The sequence below is a fragment of the Schistocerca piceifrons genome, chromosome 3, assembly GCF_021461385.2.
Source record: "Schistocerca piceifrons isolate TAMUIC-IGC-003096 chromosome 3, iqSchPice1.1, whole genome shotgun sequence".
NCBI lineage: Eukaryota > Metazoa > Arthropoda > Insecta > Orthoptera > Acrididae > Schistocerca > Schistocerca piceifrons.
In genome coordinates, this window is record NC_060140.1 from 936,785,355 (window position 1) to 936,803,134 (window position 17,780).

The 17,780-nt window shown below is 43.8% G+C and overlaps 2 protein-coding genes and 1 pseudogene across 6 annotated transcripts in view; 1 reads left to right on the forward strand and 2 right to left on the reverse strand.

Annotated features, from left to right (window-relative positions):
- The window catches only part of LOC124787643 (T-cell immunomodulatory protein), a 439,315-nt gene extending 429,642 nt beyond the window's left edge, over window positions 1-9,673 (reverse strand). The window contains exon 1 of one of the 2 annotated variants that reach the window (XM_047254421.1): window positions 9,455-9,673. In XM_047254421.1, coding sequence (XP_047110377.1) covers window positions 9,455-9,489 — 35 coding nt within the window. In that variant the 5' untranslated portion in view covers window positions 9,490-9,673. The remainder of the gene's footprint in view (window positions 1-9,454) is intronic. The other variant, XM_047254423.1, reaches the window with a different exon arrangement.
- The window catches only part of LOC124787644 (transmembrane protein 47), a 375,006-nt gene that overhangs the window by 198,047 nt on the left and 159,179 nt on the right, over window positions 1-17,780 (forward strand). Inside the window, exon 1 of one of the 4 annotated variants that reach the window (XM_047254427.1) lies at window positions 926-1,012. The exons of 2 other annotated variants lie outside the window; for them this stretch is intronic. In XM_047254427.1, the coding sequence (XP_047110383.1) occupies window positions 950-1,012 (63 nt within the window). In that variant the 5' untranslated portion in view covers window positions 926-949. Of the gene's footprint in view, window positions 1-925; window positions 1,013-17,202; window positions 17,386-17,780 lie in introns of those variants that run through there. One more of the 4 variants, XM_047254426.1, reaches the window with a different exon arrangement.
- LOC124790200 lies at window positions 310-427 on the reverse strand (annotated as a pseudogene).

The following is a 17,780-nucleotide window of genomic DNA, read 5'->3' on the forward strand; positions in this document are numbered from 1 at the left end:
TTCGGGATAGGACGTGCGGAGGCGTAGTTATCGGAAATCTGGAGGAGGAAAGGAGTGTCTGATGAACGAACGAAGCATGTGAATATACGGTGGCAGAACACGTATCAGCACTCCGTCTTCAGGCCACAAGTGGTCCGTCGGGACCATCCGACCGCCGTGTCATCCTCAGAGGAGGATTAGGATAGGAGGGGCGTGTTGTCAGCACACCGCTCTCCCGGTCGTTACGATTGTTTTCTGTGACCGGAGCCGCTACTATTCGGTCGAGTAGCTCCTCAATTGGCATCACGAGGCTGAGTGCACCCCAAAAAATGGCAACAGCACATGGCGGCCCGGATGGTCACCCATCCAATTTCCGGCCACGCCCGACAGCGCTTAACTTCGGTGATCTGACGGGAACCGGCGTATCCACTGCAGCTAGGCCGTTGCCAGAATACGTATTACCTTTTTTTTTTTTTTTTTAAATGGTAATTGAGCTATTCTTGAGCAAAAATTCCCGTTGCGGCCCCGGAGTTGCAGTTTCGCCCTCACACTTTCGTGGCATCCCTAATGCTTGGTGCCGACTTTTGTGAGAAGACCTGGGCCTCCCGTACAATCGGTGCTCTCGTGTCGCTGCACTGGCAGCACCCCACGCCGCGTGCCTCAGCAACAGCGGTGCAGCGCGAGCGTCCATTTAGCGCCTCCACTTGGCGCTTCGGCGGCCGCGCCACGTGTCACTTCTCGGCAGACGCCTAAACAGCCCATCCTGCCGCCACGCCCACGCCGCCTGCGCGGTGCGGTGCGTTACGGCACGAAGTCGAGGCGACCTGCTATCTCTGGCGTCCATCTGCCGGCCGCCGGAAGCTGCGGTCATCGTCCGCCGGAACGCCGCCGGCTGCGCTGGCCGACCGTGCGTCCGGCTCGGCCGTCCGCTTTGCTCCACCTCCGCTGCCAGAAGAGCTCGCATCAAACCATGGGCCTGCAGGCGGTCGCCGCGTGGGTGCTGGTGGACGTCAGGAGGCCGTTGCTTGCCAAGGTAAGGGCGCAACTGGTGGCTGAGGCCGCCCTCAGACGGGACGCGAAAGCGAGCGTGGACGTGGAGGAGGTAGAGATTTGCCACGTCACAGCGTGGAATTTCACCGTACAGCAGCATCAGACCCGTCATATATTTCCTGCTTCGACAGGAACGTCGTCAATGAGATGCAAGAGGGCTGTTCATTAATGAGTGTTAGCCCTGGTTGCAATTACATAATTCACAGTATTGCCGGTTTCGGCTTTCTGTCATCTTGACTTTTGAAACAGTGGCAGTACACTGATACCATATATTAGGTGCAATATGGCTGAAAGCAAAGTCTGCTGAGAAAATCTTGTTGTTGTTGTGGTCTTCAGTCCAGAGACTGGTTTGATGCAGCTCTCCATGCTACTCTATCCTGTGCAAGCTTCTTCATCTCCCAGTACCTACTGCAACCTACATCCTTCTGAATCTGCGTAGTGTATTCATCTCTTGGTCTCCCTCTACGATTTTTACCCTCCACACTGCCCTCCATTACTAAATTGGTGATCCCTTGATGCCTCAAAACATGTCCTACCAACCGATCCCTTCTTCTGGTCAAGTTGTGCCACAAATTTCTCTTCTCCCCAATTTCGTTCAATACCTCCTCATTAGTTATGTGATCTACCCATCTAATCTTCAGCATTCTTCTGCAGCACCACATTTCGAAAGCTTCTATTCTCTTCTTGTCCAAACTATTTATCGTCCACGTTTCACTTCCATACATGGCTACACTCCACACACATACTTCCAGAAACAACTTCCTGACACTTAAATCTATACTCTGTTAACAAATGTCTCTTCTTCAGAAATGCGTTCCTTGCCATTGCCAGTCTACATTTTATATCCTCTCTACTTCGACCATCATCGGTTATTTTGCTCCCCTAATAGCAAAACTCCTTTACTACTTTAAGTGTCTCATTTCCTAATCCAATTCCCTCAGCATCACCCGACTTAATTCCACTACATTCCATTATCTTCGTTTTGCTTTTGTTGATGTTCATCTTATATCCTCCTTTCAAGACACTGTCCATTCCGTTCAACTTTTCTACCAGGTCCTTTGCTGTCTCTGACAGAATTACAATGTCATCTGCGAACCTAAATGTTTTTATTTCTTCTCCGTGGACTTTAATACCTACTCCGAATTTTTCTTTTGTTTCCTTTACTGCTTGTTCAATATACAGATTGAATAACATCGGGGAGAGGCTACAACCCTGTCTCACTCCCTTCCCAACCACTGCTTCCCTTTCGTGCCCCTCGACTCTTATAACTGCTATCTGGTTTCTGTACAAATTGTAAATAGCCTTTCGCTCCCTGTATTTTACCCCTGCCACCTTCAGAATTTGAAAGAGAGTATTCCAGTCAATATTGTCAAAAGATTTCTCTAAGTTTACAAATACTAGAAACGTATTTCTACTAAGATAAGTCGTAAGGTCAGTATTGCCTCACGTGTTCCAACATTTCTACGGAATCCAAACTGATCTTCCCCGAGGTCGGCTTCTACGTGTTTTTCCATTCGTCTGTAAAGAATTCGCGTTAGTATTCTGCAGCTGTGACTTATTAAACTGATAGTTCGGTAATTTTCACATCTGTCAACACCTGCTTTCTTTGGGATTGGAATTATTACATTCTTCTTGCAGTCCGAGGGTATTTCGCCTGTCTCATAAATCTTGCTCACCAGATGGTAGAGTTTCGTCAGGACTGGCTCTCCCAAGGCTGTCAGTAGTTCTAATGGAACGTTGTCTACTCCCGGGGCCTTGTTTCTTGAGAAAATCTTAACAGTACATAATAAAGACAAGACGGCGGAAGGCCATAACATTCCATTAGGTGTGTCCTGATAAGAGTATCAACGCCAAATGCTTTTTACACCCAGGTACATGAAAAAAGCTAGCTAGGGCGTCTCATACTTACGTAGACACGAGCTGTAACCGGAAGAGGACTTTAGTGATGTGTGTCCAGCGTCATAGTTTCAACAGTTTAAAATGATAGCTTGGTCATTAATTAAAATGGATTCACTTTGCTGAAGTGTGTATCTAGCAGCGAAGCACAAGATATAATGCATCAGCTTAAAATGTGTATCCTTGGTATTATTTGCTTTGTAATGCTGGAAGGAAGCAGCTAAGACATTGTGCTTAATAACTGCTTACGCTCAGTGGCCTAGTGCAAGTACTTCAGTTGGGCGCAAGTTCGGCAACTTGGACAACCGGTGAAAGGGGACCTCCATGTTAACGTGGATTCGGAGTCACGTGTCGTTCCTGGCGACTGAGCAAGTCGTTGCTAGGTGAAGGCTAGATTATATGCAGACTGAAAATTTCCGCGCTCCCACAGGGATCTGACCTCATAATGTCTCGATTTGCGCTGGACCATCAGACCTGACAAAAGCTGTGTGAAATGTGGCTAAATGACGTGATAGTCATTTGATTAAAAGTTTCGATGGTCGATAGAGCATTCAGACGCCAGTCGAGCCGGCGCTGCCTCGTGCCATGTGAGGAATCTTTCGTATTCCTGTGGCTATGCTTGGGGGTGGGGTGTGGGAGGGGGCTGCACTCTTGGTGTCGCTAATGGCCGGTGTACGTGACGCCGTGTTATCGGTATTACGTATTGCCTCATTTTCTCAATAGACTTGGCCTTGAGCTAAATTGTAACTATTATGTTACGTAAGTATTTTTTTCCATTTTGTTTTAACAGATCAGATGATGGCAGAAAGCTATACTGTTGGTGCGAACTAGACTGAAATCTTATAAATAAGTCCCATATATAATCGCTGATTCGTTTACGGTCTTCATGTCTTCATTGGCAAGATGGATTTTTTCGTGACAAAACAGAACCTGAACTACACCATGCTGGATTCCGTCGTTTACAGTTGTAGCCTGTATTTCATTTTTTAGCTTAACGTGCTTGCTTTGAATATTTGCTGCTCCAAAGCATCGCCAAATACACGGTCTCTCGAAAACGCGTTGTTTTTGGTACGAGTTGTTATAATAAAACGACGGGAAACGACATATTGGTGATTAAAGGCTTTTAATATTGTTGACTGCGTGCTATGAAAATGTATCGGTTTAAGCCTCCGACATTTTGGGGATTTTTGAAAAAGTTTCGTTTTTAGTCTAAAACTTTCGTAAGACTAGACAGCCACTTAAGAATATCACAAAATCGTTTGCAAAATAAATCATTATCGGCATATAGCTATAGTGTGTGTGACACAAGCTGTATGAAAGGTGATCATAAGGTTTTAATTATCACATCGGAAAACATAACCAATTAAAATTAATTTTGTGTCTCGTTGAAAGTACATGTCTGTAGTCTTGTTCCGTGTTTAAATCCTTGCGACACACGACGGTGACAACGGCACTAGAAGACAAAGAAAATAGAATACCCCTTGATGAAGTGAGTATTGGCTGCACAATTTTGTTTGGACTCCTCTGCTGCCGTTGTTACTGTTCTGTGTCGCGAGGATTTAACCAAGGACCAGCACTAGAGACAGTATCGTCAGACAGACACAAAATTAAAATCGTTGCCGCATTTTTTCCCGATGTGATTATTAAAATTATATTACTGTCCTTGGTGCAAGTGTGTATATTCAATACGGCTGCTACCGAGTAAACCAAACTATAATTTATTAATAGAGCCGTACGGAGTGGCCGCACGGTTTGAGGCGCCTTTTCACGGATTGCGCGGCCCCTCCCACCGGAGGTTCGAGTCCTCCCTCGGGTGCGTGTGCGTGTGCGTTGTTCTTAGCATAAGGTAGTTTAAGTAGTGTGTAAGTCCAGGGACCGATGACCTTAGCAGTTTGGTCCCTTAGGAATTCACGCACATTTGAACATATTATTAATATGTCTCTGAGCACTATGGGACTTAACATCTGTGGTCATCAGTCACCTAGAACTAAGAACTACTTAAACCTAACTAACCTAAGGACATCACACACATCCATGCCCGAGGCAGGATTCGAACCTGCGACCATAGCGGTCGCACGGTTCTAGACTGAAGCGCCTAGAACCGGACGGCCACACCGGCCGGCTATTATTAATAGAGGAAAGCAATTCAGTAAATAAGTATGCGGTCACTGTTGGTTTTTTGTGACTAACACCGTCTAGATCGCGTAATATGCCTTTATTTAAAGACCTTTCCTCTTCTGCCATCATGAGGTTATGATACTTCTCGTTCTTTGAAATTTGTACGTATATTAGAGGATCCTAAACTGAGTACTTAGATAAGGAACCAGTGGTCGGAAATGAATAATTGGATTTTAATGGCGTAAAGAACTTGCCCTTGTAGCAACACATTAAGTTCACATCAACTGTTCAGAGGCATGACTGCCGTTTTCTGCTTCCTTTTCAAGGTAAACTATTCCTTATTTATGATAGCGTGTGTGATTAATGCTCCACCACATTCTTCGAAGTGTGTGTTTCACAGGCAAGTTAATGGGTAGCTGTTGGTGGACTATTTCTCCCACACGATTCAACACCTCAAGTTCTACAGTGGTAATAGTTCTTTGTCGAGAACCTGGCCAGCTTCCTGTGCCCAGAACGACGCAGTTTTCTTGCGCTTCTTTCCACAGCGACAAATTTCTTCCATTTAGGATTACTCCTGTTGCCAAACAATTCCCTGCACATTTATTTAGCTCTCCGCGCAATTTATCCTGCAGACAATATATTAAATTCACATCTGCAAGTAATGATCAATCTTCGGCAACCAGTTGTGGGCTGTAAACAGTGGTAACCCACACTGTGGACACACTAAACGATTATGTATTGTTTCTCAGTCATCGACACAAACGTCTATGCAACAAGGATTTGTTCGTTGGGGGAGACGTCTGAAAGATTCATTTCGGACTGGTTATATCTCAAAATATTCAGTTTACTATCGTCTACCCTCTATAATTTTGAGCCTATAAGTTCGAGAGACACACATCAGTAATCGTTTCTTCCACCACGTTACATAGTTACACGTTGTGGAATTATTTACAATTGAAGGTTATCAACAACAACAAATGTCCAGTCTATGAATGTGCTTATTCTGCTACAGTGTACCAGTTACCTTTAAATCTATCAGTCCGGAGAAGGAAACTGTCAATATTTACTCAAAAAAGTGTTGGGAGATAATAAATGGCCAGATTCTTTCATCATGTTTACAAATGGTTCAAAGAAACCCTTAAACGACTATGTACATTGCGCATTTTACTGCCCAGTGCAATGAAAGTATAGAAAATATCAGTTACTAGAAGACAAATTTTTACTGTGGAACCAATCGCTGTTCTTGAAACATTAAGAAACATTAAAATACCCCATGCATACAACTCCTAACAAAATGTTGGTAGTCACTGATCCTATATAAGTCCTTTTTAAAGTCTGTAATTACAAGAAACTGGAGAACATCTTGTAATAATTGTACCATCGGCACAATAAAACAGTGCTTTCATTGTAACAGATAGGGAGACTTTAAGGGATTAAGTGGATGAAAGATCACTGCAGAGTCAGATATAGTGAAGACGTGGATGTACTTGTGAAGGAAGCAACATTATCAAATGCAACATCAGATTCCTTTAAGAAGACTGGAACTCGTCAACGCATTTAAAGAGCAGTCACTACGCATCAGTTAAAGACAAAATTCCGGCCAAACCTTGCTTCCACAAAATCAGCTACGGCAGCAGAGGCATCTCTAGTTTAATAAGGATAAGACAAGACGTTTGTACCGGTTTGGTCTTCGTGAGATAGCTTGTTATGAGTGCGGAAATGAAGTAAGTGTCGATGTGTATCACCTCGTATTTGTTTGCCCCCTATTAGCAATTCAACAACTAATGAAGAATCTGATTCAGAAAAATATTCCAACAGCACTCTCCTAAGGTCATGGGTAGTTGCCATCTATTAGCTAGTAACAGATGCCTCAGCAAAAATAATTTATATATTTTGTGCATGTTCACGAAAAAAATTATCCATGTATGTACATAGAAAATAACATAAAATTAATGAACGAAAAATTGATTGTAGTGTTTATGATGTGTATGTTAATTATTCTGTTACTGTCATAAAACTTTAATCTACACAATCGTTGCTATTACATGACCTGGTCAGTACCGTAGTTAAGCTTGTTGTTCTCTGTGTCTGTTTTCTGTAAATGTCTACGTGGAAAATTCTTATATGGCGTAAAGGCCGGAAACCAATAAACATAAGGTTACTTTATTGTTGACGCTCCCTACTGCCTTTGTGTAGTTGCCGACGTTTGGCTTCGGTGTGCGGTAACCTTGTAGAGAGGGAACGTAATTGAGAGACCGGTAGGAATGAATGACACGCATAGAGCTCCTAAAGGCTCGGTACCGACGTACTGGATGTCCATGTGGCGAGTCGGCGTTACACAACTTCCGACTGCGAAACGCAGAAGGCTCAGAGGATGTGACCACGTTATCGCGTCGCAGCTGCAAACGACAGCTGACACATCCGTCCACAATGGAAGTCACAGGGCTCGTGCAATATCCTCTGCAATTTTTCCGAAGGCATGGTCTCTTAGATAATTTAAATAAAGCCTACGCAAGAGACATTTAAATCTTCAAACGTCCTCTTGGTCTGTTCATAGTGGTTTTGTTTTCAAGACGCTAGATCGTATGTTAGACCTCCTGCAGCTTCCTAGTGCTCTTCTTCGTCACACACAAAGTTTTTTGTGAAGCAGATTAGAAATACATTGAAAACCCATTACAATACAGACCTAGGTGCAGAAACTACGAAACTGTGACAAAGCAAAATTCTGACTTTTCCCTGCAGATGATTATTTTAGAGTTATTACAAAAACGAGTCATCAGTTTTCATGCCTTTACTCTTCGTTCCACTTCTTTCAGCACGCCAGCATTGTGGGTATTGAAAGAAAGAGTACTAGTGTTGGTAGTGTTAGTGGTTTCTTAAAGAAGTTTTAGCACCCACCACTCCATTGTTTCTAGGAAACGTGAAGGAAAAATATTGCAAAAGGCTGCACAGTTGCAACAAGAGTCATTTAGAAAAGAGATTACGTCGACCTTCTTGTGCCGAAGAGAGATTGGATACCACAAGGCTGCAAGGGTGAAGTGTGTCTTGTAAAACGGTAAGTCAGCTGATGGCCGAGTACAGTTTTGTGCAACAGCACTGTTTTAATCTGGGAGATGACAACGATGTACATATCGATCTACCGGCTCTGGGCCTCTAACGAAGTTGTTATACGTAATGAAGGTGTGACGTTGTCGTGACCTGAAAAGAACGGGTTTCTCACCGAAACTTAAAACTTCCTTTCTGGTGTACGGCGATAATATCGTGGACATCCTCAGTTTAGAATGACAGGACGAAGAAAACATAGATCGAAGTAAGTACATAGTAGCAATTATCACAAGAGAAAAATCAAGTTTTTGCGATTACTTAACTGAAATACGAACTACTTCGTGGTGTACACGTTTTTAGATCTTCGAGGAACCGCCAAAGTCGAAATAACGGCAAAGTCATTTAATTCAAATGTCTTTCTTGCGATGTTTCTGGCACTGGCATTAAGTGCTTGTAATGTCTTATAAAGTAAAATTACAAGATAGTTGGCGTGCACAAAGTCTCAGTAAAATACATGCTCTGCAGTTTGTGAAACCTATATTGCAAAAGCAGTGAACCCCAGGATCACAGGTTCTCCAATATCAAGTTATTGGTCTTATAGTGGTCTTCGCAGCTCATGTCATTTAACTGATCATTATGTAGTTCTTTCCTGTCTGATGGACATCTACTCTTTCATATAAACCCGGAAAACTGTTGTGAAGTTCATGCAGAAGATACATTGCACCAACATTGTCGATTTTCTTTCCTATACCATTCGCGGAATTTGCTAGTGAAAAATCACGGCCTGTATGCCTCTGTATGTATTTTAATCTTTCTTATTATGTTAATCTCTACGCTAAATCAACGGTGGTGGGAGCCAAATGGTCCCTGTCTTCTTCAAATACAGGTTGTCTGACGTCACTCAAGAGAAATACTATATCTTTAGTCAAAGTATTCCGTTTTAAAGTTCCTGAATATTCCCTTACATTCACGTTTGATTGCGCAGAATGATATTTCATTCCACCCTTTTATATATGAGGTCTAAGACGTATCAAGCGTAGCGCATTCGTTCCAATAGTTTCTCTAACGAAGCGAAAATAGCATTCATTTCACTCGCGTAGAGATAGCTGGCGGACACAGTGCTACTGGCAAAAGCTTTAATCTATTTATCTTCCATTTGTACCCCCTAAATTTACGTTATGCTTCGTCTGTTATTGATTACGAGATAATTACGAGAAACGTCTTGGTTGACTTAATATTTTTCATATTGTTGAAATATTGCCTTGGGCTATGTACAGTGTTTTCATAATGAATGTTATATCTTGCTTTAAATGCTGCACGGTATAATTAAGAGCGAAATTATGAATAGTAATGAAGATGTACTTACCCAAAGAGTTCACCGTTCTCGTTAATCAACGCCATTGAGGTTGCGTATTGTTCTTTTCCAGTGGGTACTCGCTGTCCTTGTCACTGCGGCGAGAGATTCCTGTCTCATTATGTTGATACGTCTGCAGTGCCCGAAGTAAAAAGATTTATCATAATATTCTGCACTGCTAAAGTAATGCGCAGACTGACCACAGGAGGCGTGAGAGAGGCTTCTCGGTGGGTAGTGTTGTGCTTACTGCCGCAAGGTAGCGCCCGTCTTGGAAGTCGATTTCGTGGGCGACTCGGAAATCCGCAGCGGGGCTTCCTCCCACCCAGCTGCACTACTGCTGGCCACTTGTCTTGAGGAGTAACCTGCAGTCGCGTCTGGAAGCGTGCCGTGATAGACCCACAGGTAAATGCGTGCGCTGCTCTTTTACTTATCATTGTAAACTGTACGTTGAAGGAGACATTGAAATGAGAACTATATACCACAAAAAATTCTCCTGCTGTACTACTGTTAAACGTTAAAAGCATTTCCCTGCTCTGAGCCGTCATCGATGGTGATATTAGCCAACGAAGTCTTTTTCGTATACTCTTTTCTTTTTAACAGTAACACATGACTGAGTCGCCAGACAACGTCTGGCTATATGGAATGTCACGCAGGAGTGTGAACCTGTTCTCTTGATCTTCCTAAATTTTATGTAGAATCGGCAATTGTTGACGTTTGAATTCAGTTGTTTGTAGTACTTTCTTCCAATCTAGAGTGCCTTCTTTACAATTCGGTTCAAACTGTTGGTAGCCCTCTGTCAACACCGGGAGTTTCTCGAGTAGTTTCTCGAGTGTAGTGGTAACCATCCACATCAGTAACAGGAAATCGTGCGTTTCTTTCGTAGCCCTAAAGTATAACAGGTACTCATTCGCAGGTCCGGCGTAGTTTTTAGCGCCCCCTTACTTTATGGAATTCGACGGCGTGGGATTAATCTGTCATATCGATAGCGTGATCGTGGGGCAAAAAATTACGTACTTCCCTTGCCGAGCTTTGTCGGGAACAGCTATTTTCCCGCATTTCTAACTGGTAAATATTCACTGGATACGAGTAAGGACAAATGACAAGAGAATAACAGAACAAAGACAATGTGCTCGCGTGGACGCTATGTGTGGAATATCATAATGTCTCTCGAAACTAAAATACAAATTGATCATATTATACTTATCTGGCGCTGCATTTACTCCGAGAATTTCTTACTTATTTTACTTTCTGGAGCGCCGCCACGCAACATCTGTGGCAGCTGAACGGTTCAACGCAATATGTGCTGACAGGATTTCTAGGATCTTCACTATAACATTATTAAAATGCAACGTGCTGACGTTCGTTACTACTGAGATGGTTCTTTATAAAAATTACTATGAATCGTTCAGGTTTTTATATGCTTGTCTGATCTTCTGAAAAAGTTACAATGAAACGGACTGAAGTGTTGTGATGAATGGCTGTCGTGGGGAAACTATGGCACAAGGCAGGCATTAGTTTATGAGATGTACTGTTTGTCAATTGTATTGCTCATTTTAGTTGAATCCCATTGAAAAAGAAAGCAGAGTAGTATTTATAGCACGCCTTTTGGAGCAGAAATTAGTGATACATGATTTCGTATGTGTGTTTTGTGTTGGGTGAAGGCAGAAAGTCCGATTTCGGATAGTTATATTCGAATGTATTGTGTGTGAACACCTCATACTGCGTTGAGCAATTTTTGAACTAGAAATATTCATTGTTGTGGGATTTAGGGAACCATGATACGATATTTGAGAGATCATCGTATCCTATTTGAATAATAAAAAGTTAAGAGATTTTCTTCCATCTCTTTCGTAAATTGTAATTTTTAGCTGTCTTGCATCGAAATTTTGTATACTATTTAACTATAGCTCTGTTGTAGGTGACGCACTATTGCCTTCGCAGCTGCATTTAGTACATAGGTATTCCGTTTAACAAGTGTGACAGTTGTGCCATCCGGGAACAGTGTAGTGTAGGATGACGTGTTGTTGATACGCAGATTAAGCTGTTTACTCTGCCAACAAAGCTACACGGACTGTTAAGGCCTGTTTGCTGAGTGCTTTGATATTAGTGGTCTCCAGTGGATCCTTGGCGAGCAGTTGCTTTTGGTTAAATTTGTTACGTTAGTAACCTTTAGGTATATCGGTCTACACCGGACGAGAGTCGAATTTCCGACGGAAACTTATCCGCTGACTCAGGGGGCTCATTGTCAACAACTAGCTTCAATACTCCTATTACTAGCTCTTAGTTCCCAGGCTTGAACTCTTGATACACCACTTGTGCAAAGACAGATTAGCCGCAGTGCTCATGTTTCGTGGTCGGCTCTGTTTGCAGTCACGATACCAGTGAACTAAGACGTCGATAATGTGAAGAATGTACATAACGATATTCACTTGACGATCGCATGGACACGCTCGCCTGGATTTTAACGGCAGCTGAAAATATATACACTAGTCTTTTGGGATCGTCTACATCACCGTACTGTTGCCGTGACCAGAGTGTTTTTGTTTTGAACAGATGCTGTAAAGCAATAAATCCGTTCAGGAATTCTTACTTATCAGTATTCTGCCGAAAGTACATATTTTGCGTGAGAATTGTTACATTACTGTCGTATTTTGTTTTCCAAGATTTAGTCTAATTCAGATACACGCTTTAGTAGTCATGTCGTAAAAGCTTAATTCACTTTTAATATGGAATGTTGTGTGTTATACGGTTCATAGACTACGCTGTTCAAGCTGTTTGTGGCTGTGTGATAATTAAACAGGAGTTCAGGTGGACAATGAATAATAGGCGGAAAAAATTGTATCAACGACAGGACCTCCAGACATCCTACAAGTCCCTTTCGCTCCACAGTGCTTGGTCCTTGAGTCGTCTGAGGAATTTAAATCCTCTTTGACATCGTAGAAAGTAGAGTATTTATTCCTTTATCTCCTATTTTTGTAGCGTACCGAAAAATTAGGTAGCGATATCGCTAAGTTATTTTGAAATTCAGTATTAATTTTCTCTTAATATCAAATCATAGGACGTTTGAGGATGGCACCGTAGGGAGCAGTTGGCCACTGGAGATTGAGGGCTTCCCTTCATTAAACTTTAACTACTAACAAAAATTGTTGGTTAAGAATTTGTGTTCGTCCCAGTTCGCTAGAGTCTGGTTTCAAATTGTAAATAAAATCTGTTTGGGATGTGATTTTTCTTCAGTTTCTCGAAGTTGATACAGCCGTACTCCTAGAAGAACGAAATCCCGTATTAATAACCCGGACGAGGTCCTGATGGAGGTGATCTGTCATTTCTTTGTAGGATCTGCCATGTGGATCTGCTTCGTGTAGATACGTGGTTGTGCGTGTGGATCTTTGATTATGAATAAGTAGGAGCTGTAAGAAAGGGAAGAGATGCAACCGAATGACTACTACTCTCCAGTAGCAAGCACCATGGGGGCCGGCGAGCTCAACGTTCCTCATTTAACGGGTGGATCGCCAGCAATAGCATCGCGCCGACCCGGTGCTCGGGACACCGTGGAGGTGACAGTTAACCTTCTCAGCTATACACATGAACTTCAAACCAGCAACTCTTTACTAATGTGCGTTAACGACCACGTCTAGTGGAGGCGACTGAGATGAGGCTTTGGAAATATTCTACGCAAACCAATTTCAAACGTAGCGACGCTGTGCTGCGATAACGATTCGTTTTTGAGACGTACACTGGTTTGCAACGTCGTCTTGGCTGGCTCTTCACTTTCGTGGAAAGAACGTACGGTAACGGTAACTCAAAACCTATGTCTGCAGGCTGTTGCAGACACGAGTGAGTGTGTGCAACCTGAGTGATGTGATGTGGTAGGAGCGTGTATCGGGTGGACGTCTGAGAGTCACTGGAGCTTTGGAATTGTTCATCACGAGAGTCGTCCAGAAAGTAACTTCTTATGACATAATTGAAATACAGAAATAGTTAATTTTATTACTTCTCTACTTTGTCATTCAGGTTTAAGGCCGTACCTTATCTCATAACGATTTGACAAGCTCCTTCTGCATAAAGTTCTACCGTGTGAAATTCCTAACAGCCCGTGGCAACGTCTTCCGTTCTTCGTCGCAGACAAAGCGATAGGAGCCAAACCACTTTCTCACGAGCACGTGGAGGTGGGAGTCCCATGGAGCCAAATCTCGACTATAGAGTGGATTTTCGAAAACGTCCCATTTGAACTTAAAATAATTCTTTTTTGCCAGGATGTATTTGGCCTCGCATTAAGAAAACACGTCATCGGTAGTACAAAGAAACTGCGTTGCTTATTTTGACTTTTCTAAGTTCTTTAATGTCTCATAGTAGCCTTCATAACTGGTGTTCGCGCACGTTCCATAAAGTCTTCTAAGAGAAGAGCGTGAGGTTTGCTTTTCCGAAGCTATATAAAATCACACCATTCTCTGGTTTGCTCTCCGTGTCAGCATAGGGAGCCCATGTCTCGTCTCTTTTAAGTTTCGTGATTCTCAGAAAGGACTTTCGGAGTCGAAAAGCGTAGAACTCGCGGTACCCAAATTCTCGCGTCAGTTTCCTGTAAAAAGAAGTTAGTGTAAGAAGTCTGTAGAAGTTGTCAGACAGTTGACATGTAGTGAGACGCCAGTTTTCAGGAATTTTTTTTTCTTAAAGTTTCTGTACTAGCACATTGCTAATTAGACGGACGGTCACTACTGCCGCAATCAAGACATTCGTCCACTCCTGTACAGAATAGACGAAAATGGACTAGTCAAACGAGTATTTGGTTATAACTAAATTGGAATTCATTGGATACGGTGGCGCACAGAGATCGTTGAATATTCAAATGTAAAGGAGGATAGCAGTCAGTCTCAGAATCAGTAATTTATTGCATATCTGGATTTAGACTATAACATAGTCTTCGTCTGTGCATTACCAGAAGAGTCACATAGACAAAACGATGTCAGAGCGTTACATACATACACCAATATGACTCTTCTGGTAATGCACTGATGAAGACTGCATTACAGTCGAAATCTAGATCTGCAGTAAATTACGGTTTCTGCGACTGACTGATTACCTCTGAAATTAGAAAACCACCACTGTGTGGATTAAAGGAGGTCGGAAGGACCTTGAAACGCCTGACATCCCAGAAGCCCTCATGTTAGAGCGGGACTTGCTTCGAAGCAAAATACACAGTTTGTAAGAGTAAAGAACTACAAAGGCGGGAAGAACAAAAGCAACAGTATAGTGAGCGTATGGAAGTGTTGGAAAGAGGGGAAACTCTGGACTAAGTGAAATTGTAGCTTGATCCTAAGTGGTCATTTCGGAAAAAAAAGCTTTGACGCACACCATCTTTGCTCATTGCTTTCGTACGTATACGAGTACACCAAAAATTTGACGATATATGTCAAAAAGTGTAGTTTGTTTCACTAAAACCTTTAGTGTTGTGGCCTTCAGTCCGATGAGTGGTCTGTTGCTCCTCTCCGCACTAGTCTGTGATGTTCCAGCTGCTTTATCTCTCGTAACTACGGCAACCCGCATGCATTCGAACTCGCTTACCGTAGTCATCCTCCGCCTCTAAGTTCAACGCCGCCCCTTCCCACTACCCGTCCCTCCATCACCAAACTGAGTATGTATTGATCCTTTAGGATGTGTCCGTCCAGTCGATCCCTATTTTAGTCAAGTTACACCTAAATTTCTTTTCCCTTGAGTTCGATTCAGTAAGTCCCCATTAGTTATTGGATCTACCCATCTAAATTGCAGGGTACTTCTGTAGCACAACATTACGCGAGTTACGACATAAGGAGAACAGAAATTTCCGTAAAGTTACACACCAGACAAAAAGTAGCTGGAAAAGATTTCCTAACACTCTATATTCGATGTCAATAAATTCCTCTGCTTTAGAACGCTTTCATTGCCTTTACCAGTCTACATTTTATGTTATGTCTAGTTCGGCCAACACCAGTTAAGAAAGAAAAGAAAAACATACTATCCAGAGGATTGCGCATTCGGCGAAATTTTCAACTGCGAAGCTCATTTTGTTCAGCTACTGTTGGTGAACGAGAAGCAGTGTAGCTTTCTCGCTGTACGGCAAGAAATGAAGAATGAATTCAATGTTGGTGTTAATAACAATTATCCTCCTTTACCTCCTCTGCATTACTGCAGACGACGTGTCACTGAGCACATTTGTTCTGTGCATGCAGTACACGTGAGGCGCCTAGTTGTTTCCATTGCACTGTGTGGAATACGAAGGTTCTGTTATGGTTCACTAACGTGCTGTCTTCAAGTTGATGTCCCCAGCGCAGAAAACAGCACGCAGGTCGTAGGTTCTGTATCTTGAGGCTGAAACTGACTTTCAGCGAGGTTCTGTTCTGAAATAATGTATCATTTCTTTGGGTTGTCACTCGCGTATTTTAATATAGCCACACGAGAAGAGTACATGACCTTAACACAACACCTTCTGATACAGCAAAGTACATGATCAAACACAAAGTTTACGAAAATGTATCTTTACACTATTTGTGGCAAGTGTCTGTGCCTCATGAATACCGGAGTGAATCTTTTAATACTGAATACTGGCAAACACATGGTGCCACAGACAACATGACTGTACATCTCGACTGCCTAATCCAGAGTGACGAACACGAACTTAGATAAAAATTGGAAACACATCCTACGAGGACTTTGACCTCAGATGTTAAGTCCCATAGTCTTCAGAGCCACATCCTACGACAGACAACATGTCTGTTCTTCTCGACTGCCTAATCCAGAGTGACGAACAGCCCGAAACACCTCGCGCGCCATACCAGAAAAGGCGTGACCCGAACGCTTCCGAAGTGCTTCGTCTGCAATTCCGTCAGTGTTTTGTTTTTGATTTAAATTGTTTTTAATAATTCTAAAATGACTGATTGATAGTCAGCTGTTGAGAGATATATTAAAAAGTGAAGTCGTTCCAATGAGTAGTTTAATTAATAATAATAATAATAATAATAATAAATAATAATAATAATAATACTTTAACGTTTTGCCGCCCTTGCTCCGAACACAGCAGCCAATCACAGAGCAGTAGCATCATGCAGGCGGTCTTTCTCACGGGAATGATAACGAATCTAACACCTGTCACAGGTACCTCACACCACATTTCGTCGTTTATATACTTCTTGCATCTCCACTGCTCTGGGAACAGCTTCTTGGAGCCTAACATGATGGCTGACTAAGCCAGAAATATTACAGCTGTCGCAGCTGTAAGTACTCTGGCTTACTGCCTGAGTCAGTGTGCTACGAACGCGCCACGAGATACCCACTTTCGGAGAACCGAGGTAACTTCCGTATGCATATGCACAACAAGAGTAGCGGCGTCCCAGCAGCTAACATCAACCGTAACCCCAGCAGTGGGGTAAGTGGGGAATGTTGGTTGTTGACACAGTAGCGCCGGTGTCAGCTAATTTGGCCACAATCGACTGAGACTTCTGGTGCAGTGATAGTACCGACTGTTCCACCGTCACTCCCCTCGTCCTACCCCTGTTTTCTCTGGTGCTCCATGTGACGTGATACTGCTTTCCGGATAGCGGTCGTGTTTGAAGACGCTACCGGCGCCTTTGTGGAGGACGGCGGTAAGCGGGGCCGTGCCGGCGGAATGTGACCCCGCGTGGCTTAACAGCGCGAGGAGTGCCGCGTAGGCCGCGGCGGGCTCGGGCAGTCGCGTCACGCGCCGCCAGCCCGCCGCACGCCGCCCACTATCACCAGTGGCAGCCGGCAGCAGGCAGGCAGCAGCAGCAGCAGCTCGCCGTGCCGTCGCCGCCGTCGCTCAGTGCGCTACCGCCGCGGCCGCCATGGTGGACGACTGCCCCGTGCAGTGCATCGTGCTGCGCTACCGCGCCGCCATGTTCCTCGACTCGGTCGTAGCCGCCCTCGGCTGCGTCGCCTGCAGCGCCCGCTCGCAGGTACAGCACGCAACCAGTCGGTCCTCGCGCCGGCTTCTCTCGCGCAACCAGTGGCGCCTCAGCTCGTGACACCGCGTGCTCTGTTCACATATCGTGACACTGCACCTAGTGGCGTCACGTGATAAGACTTTACGTCTACACCTACAGCTATATTCACCAAGCCACCTTAAGGCGTGTGGTACTTTGTGTACCACTGTCAGTTCGCCTCTATCTTGTTTGTCGCTTGTTGTGGACATAAGCCTTTGTGTGAGATCGAATCCGTCTAATGCAGAGGCGGGCAAACGTTGCACGCGGCTCATGAGCGCACAGCGCTGTACGTTTGCTGCTCGCGTGCAATCGCCGAATGGGGCAGTGGCGACAGCCGGCAGGTTGCGGCAGTGTAGTACCAGGCTAAG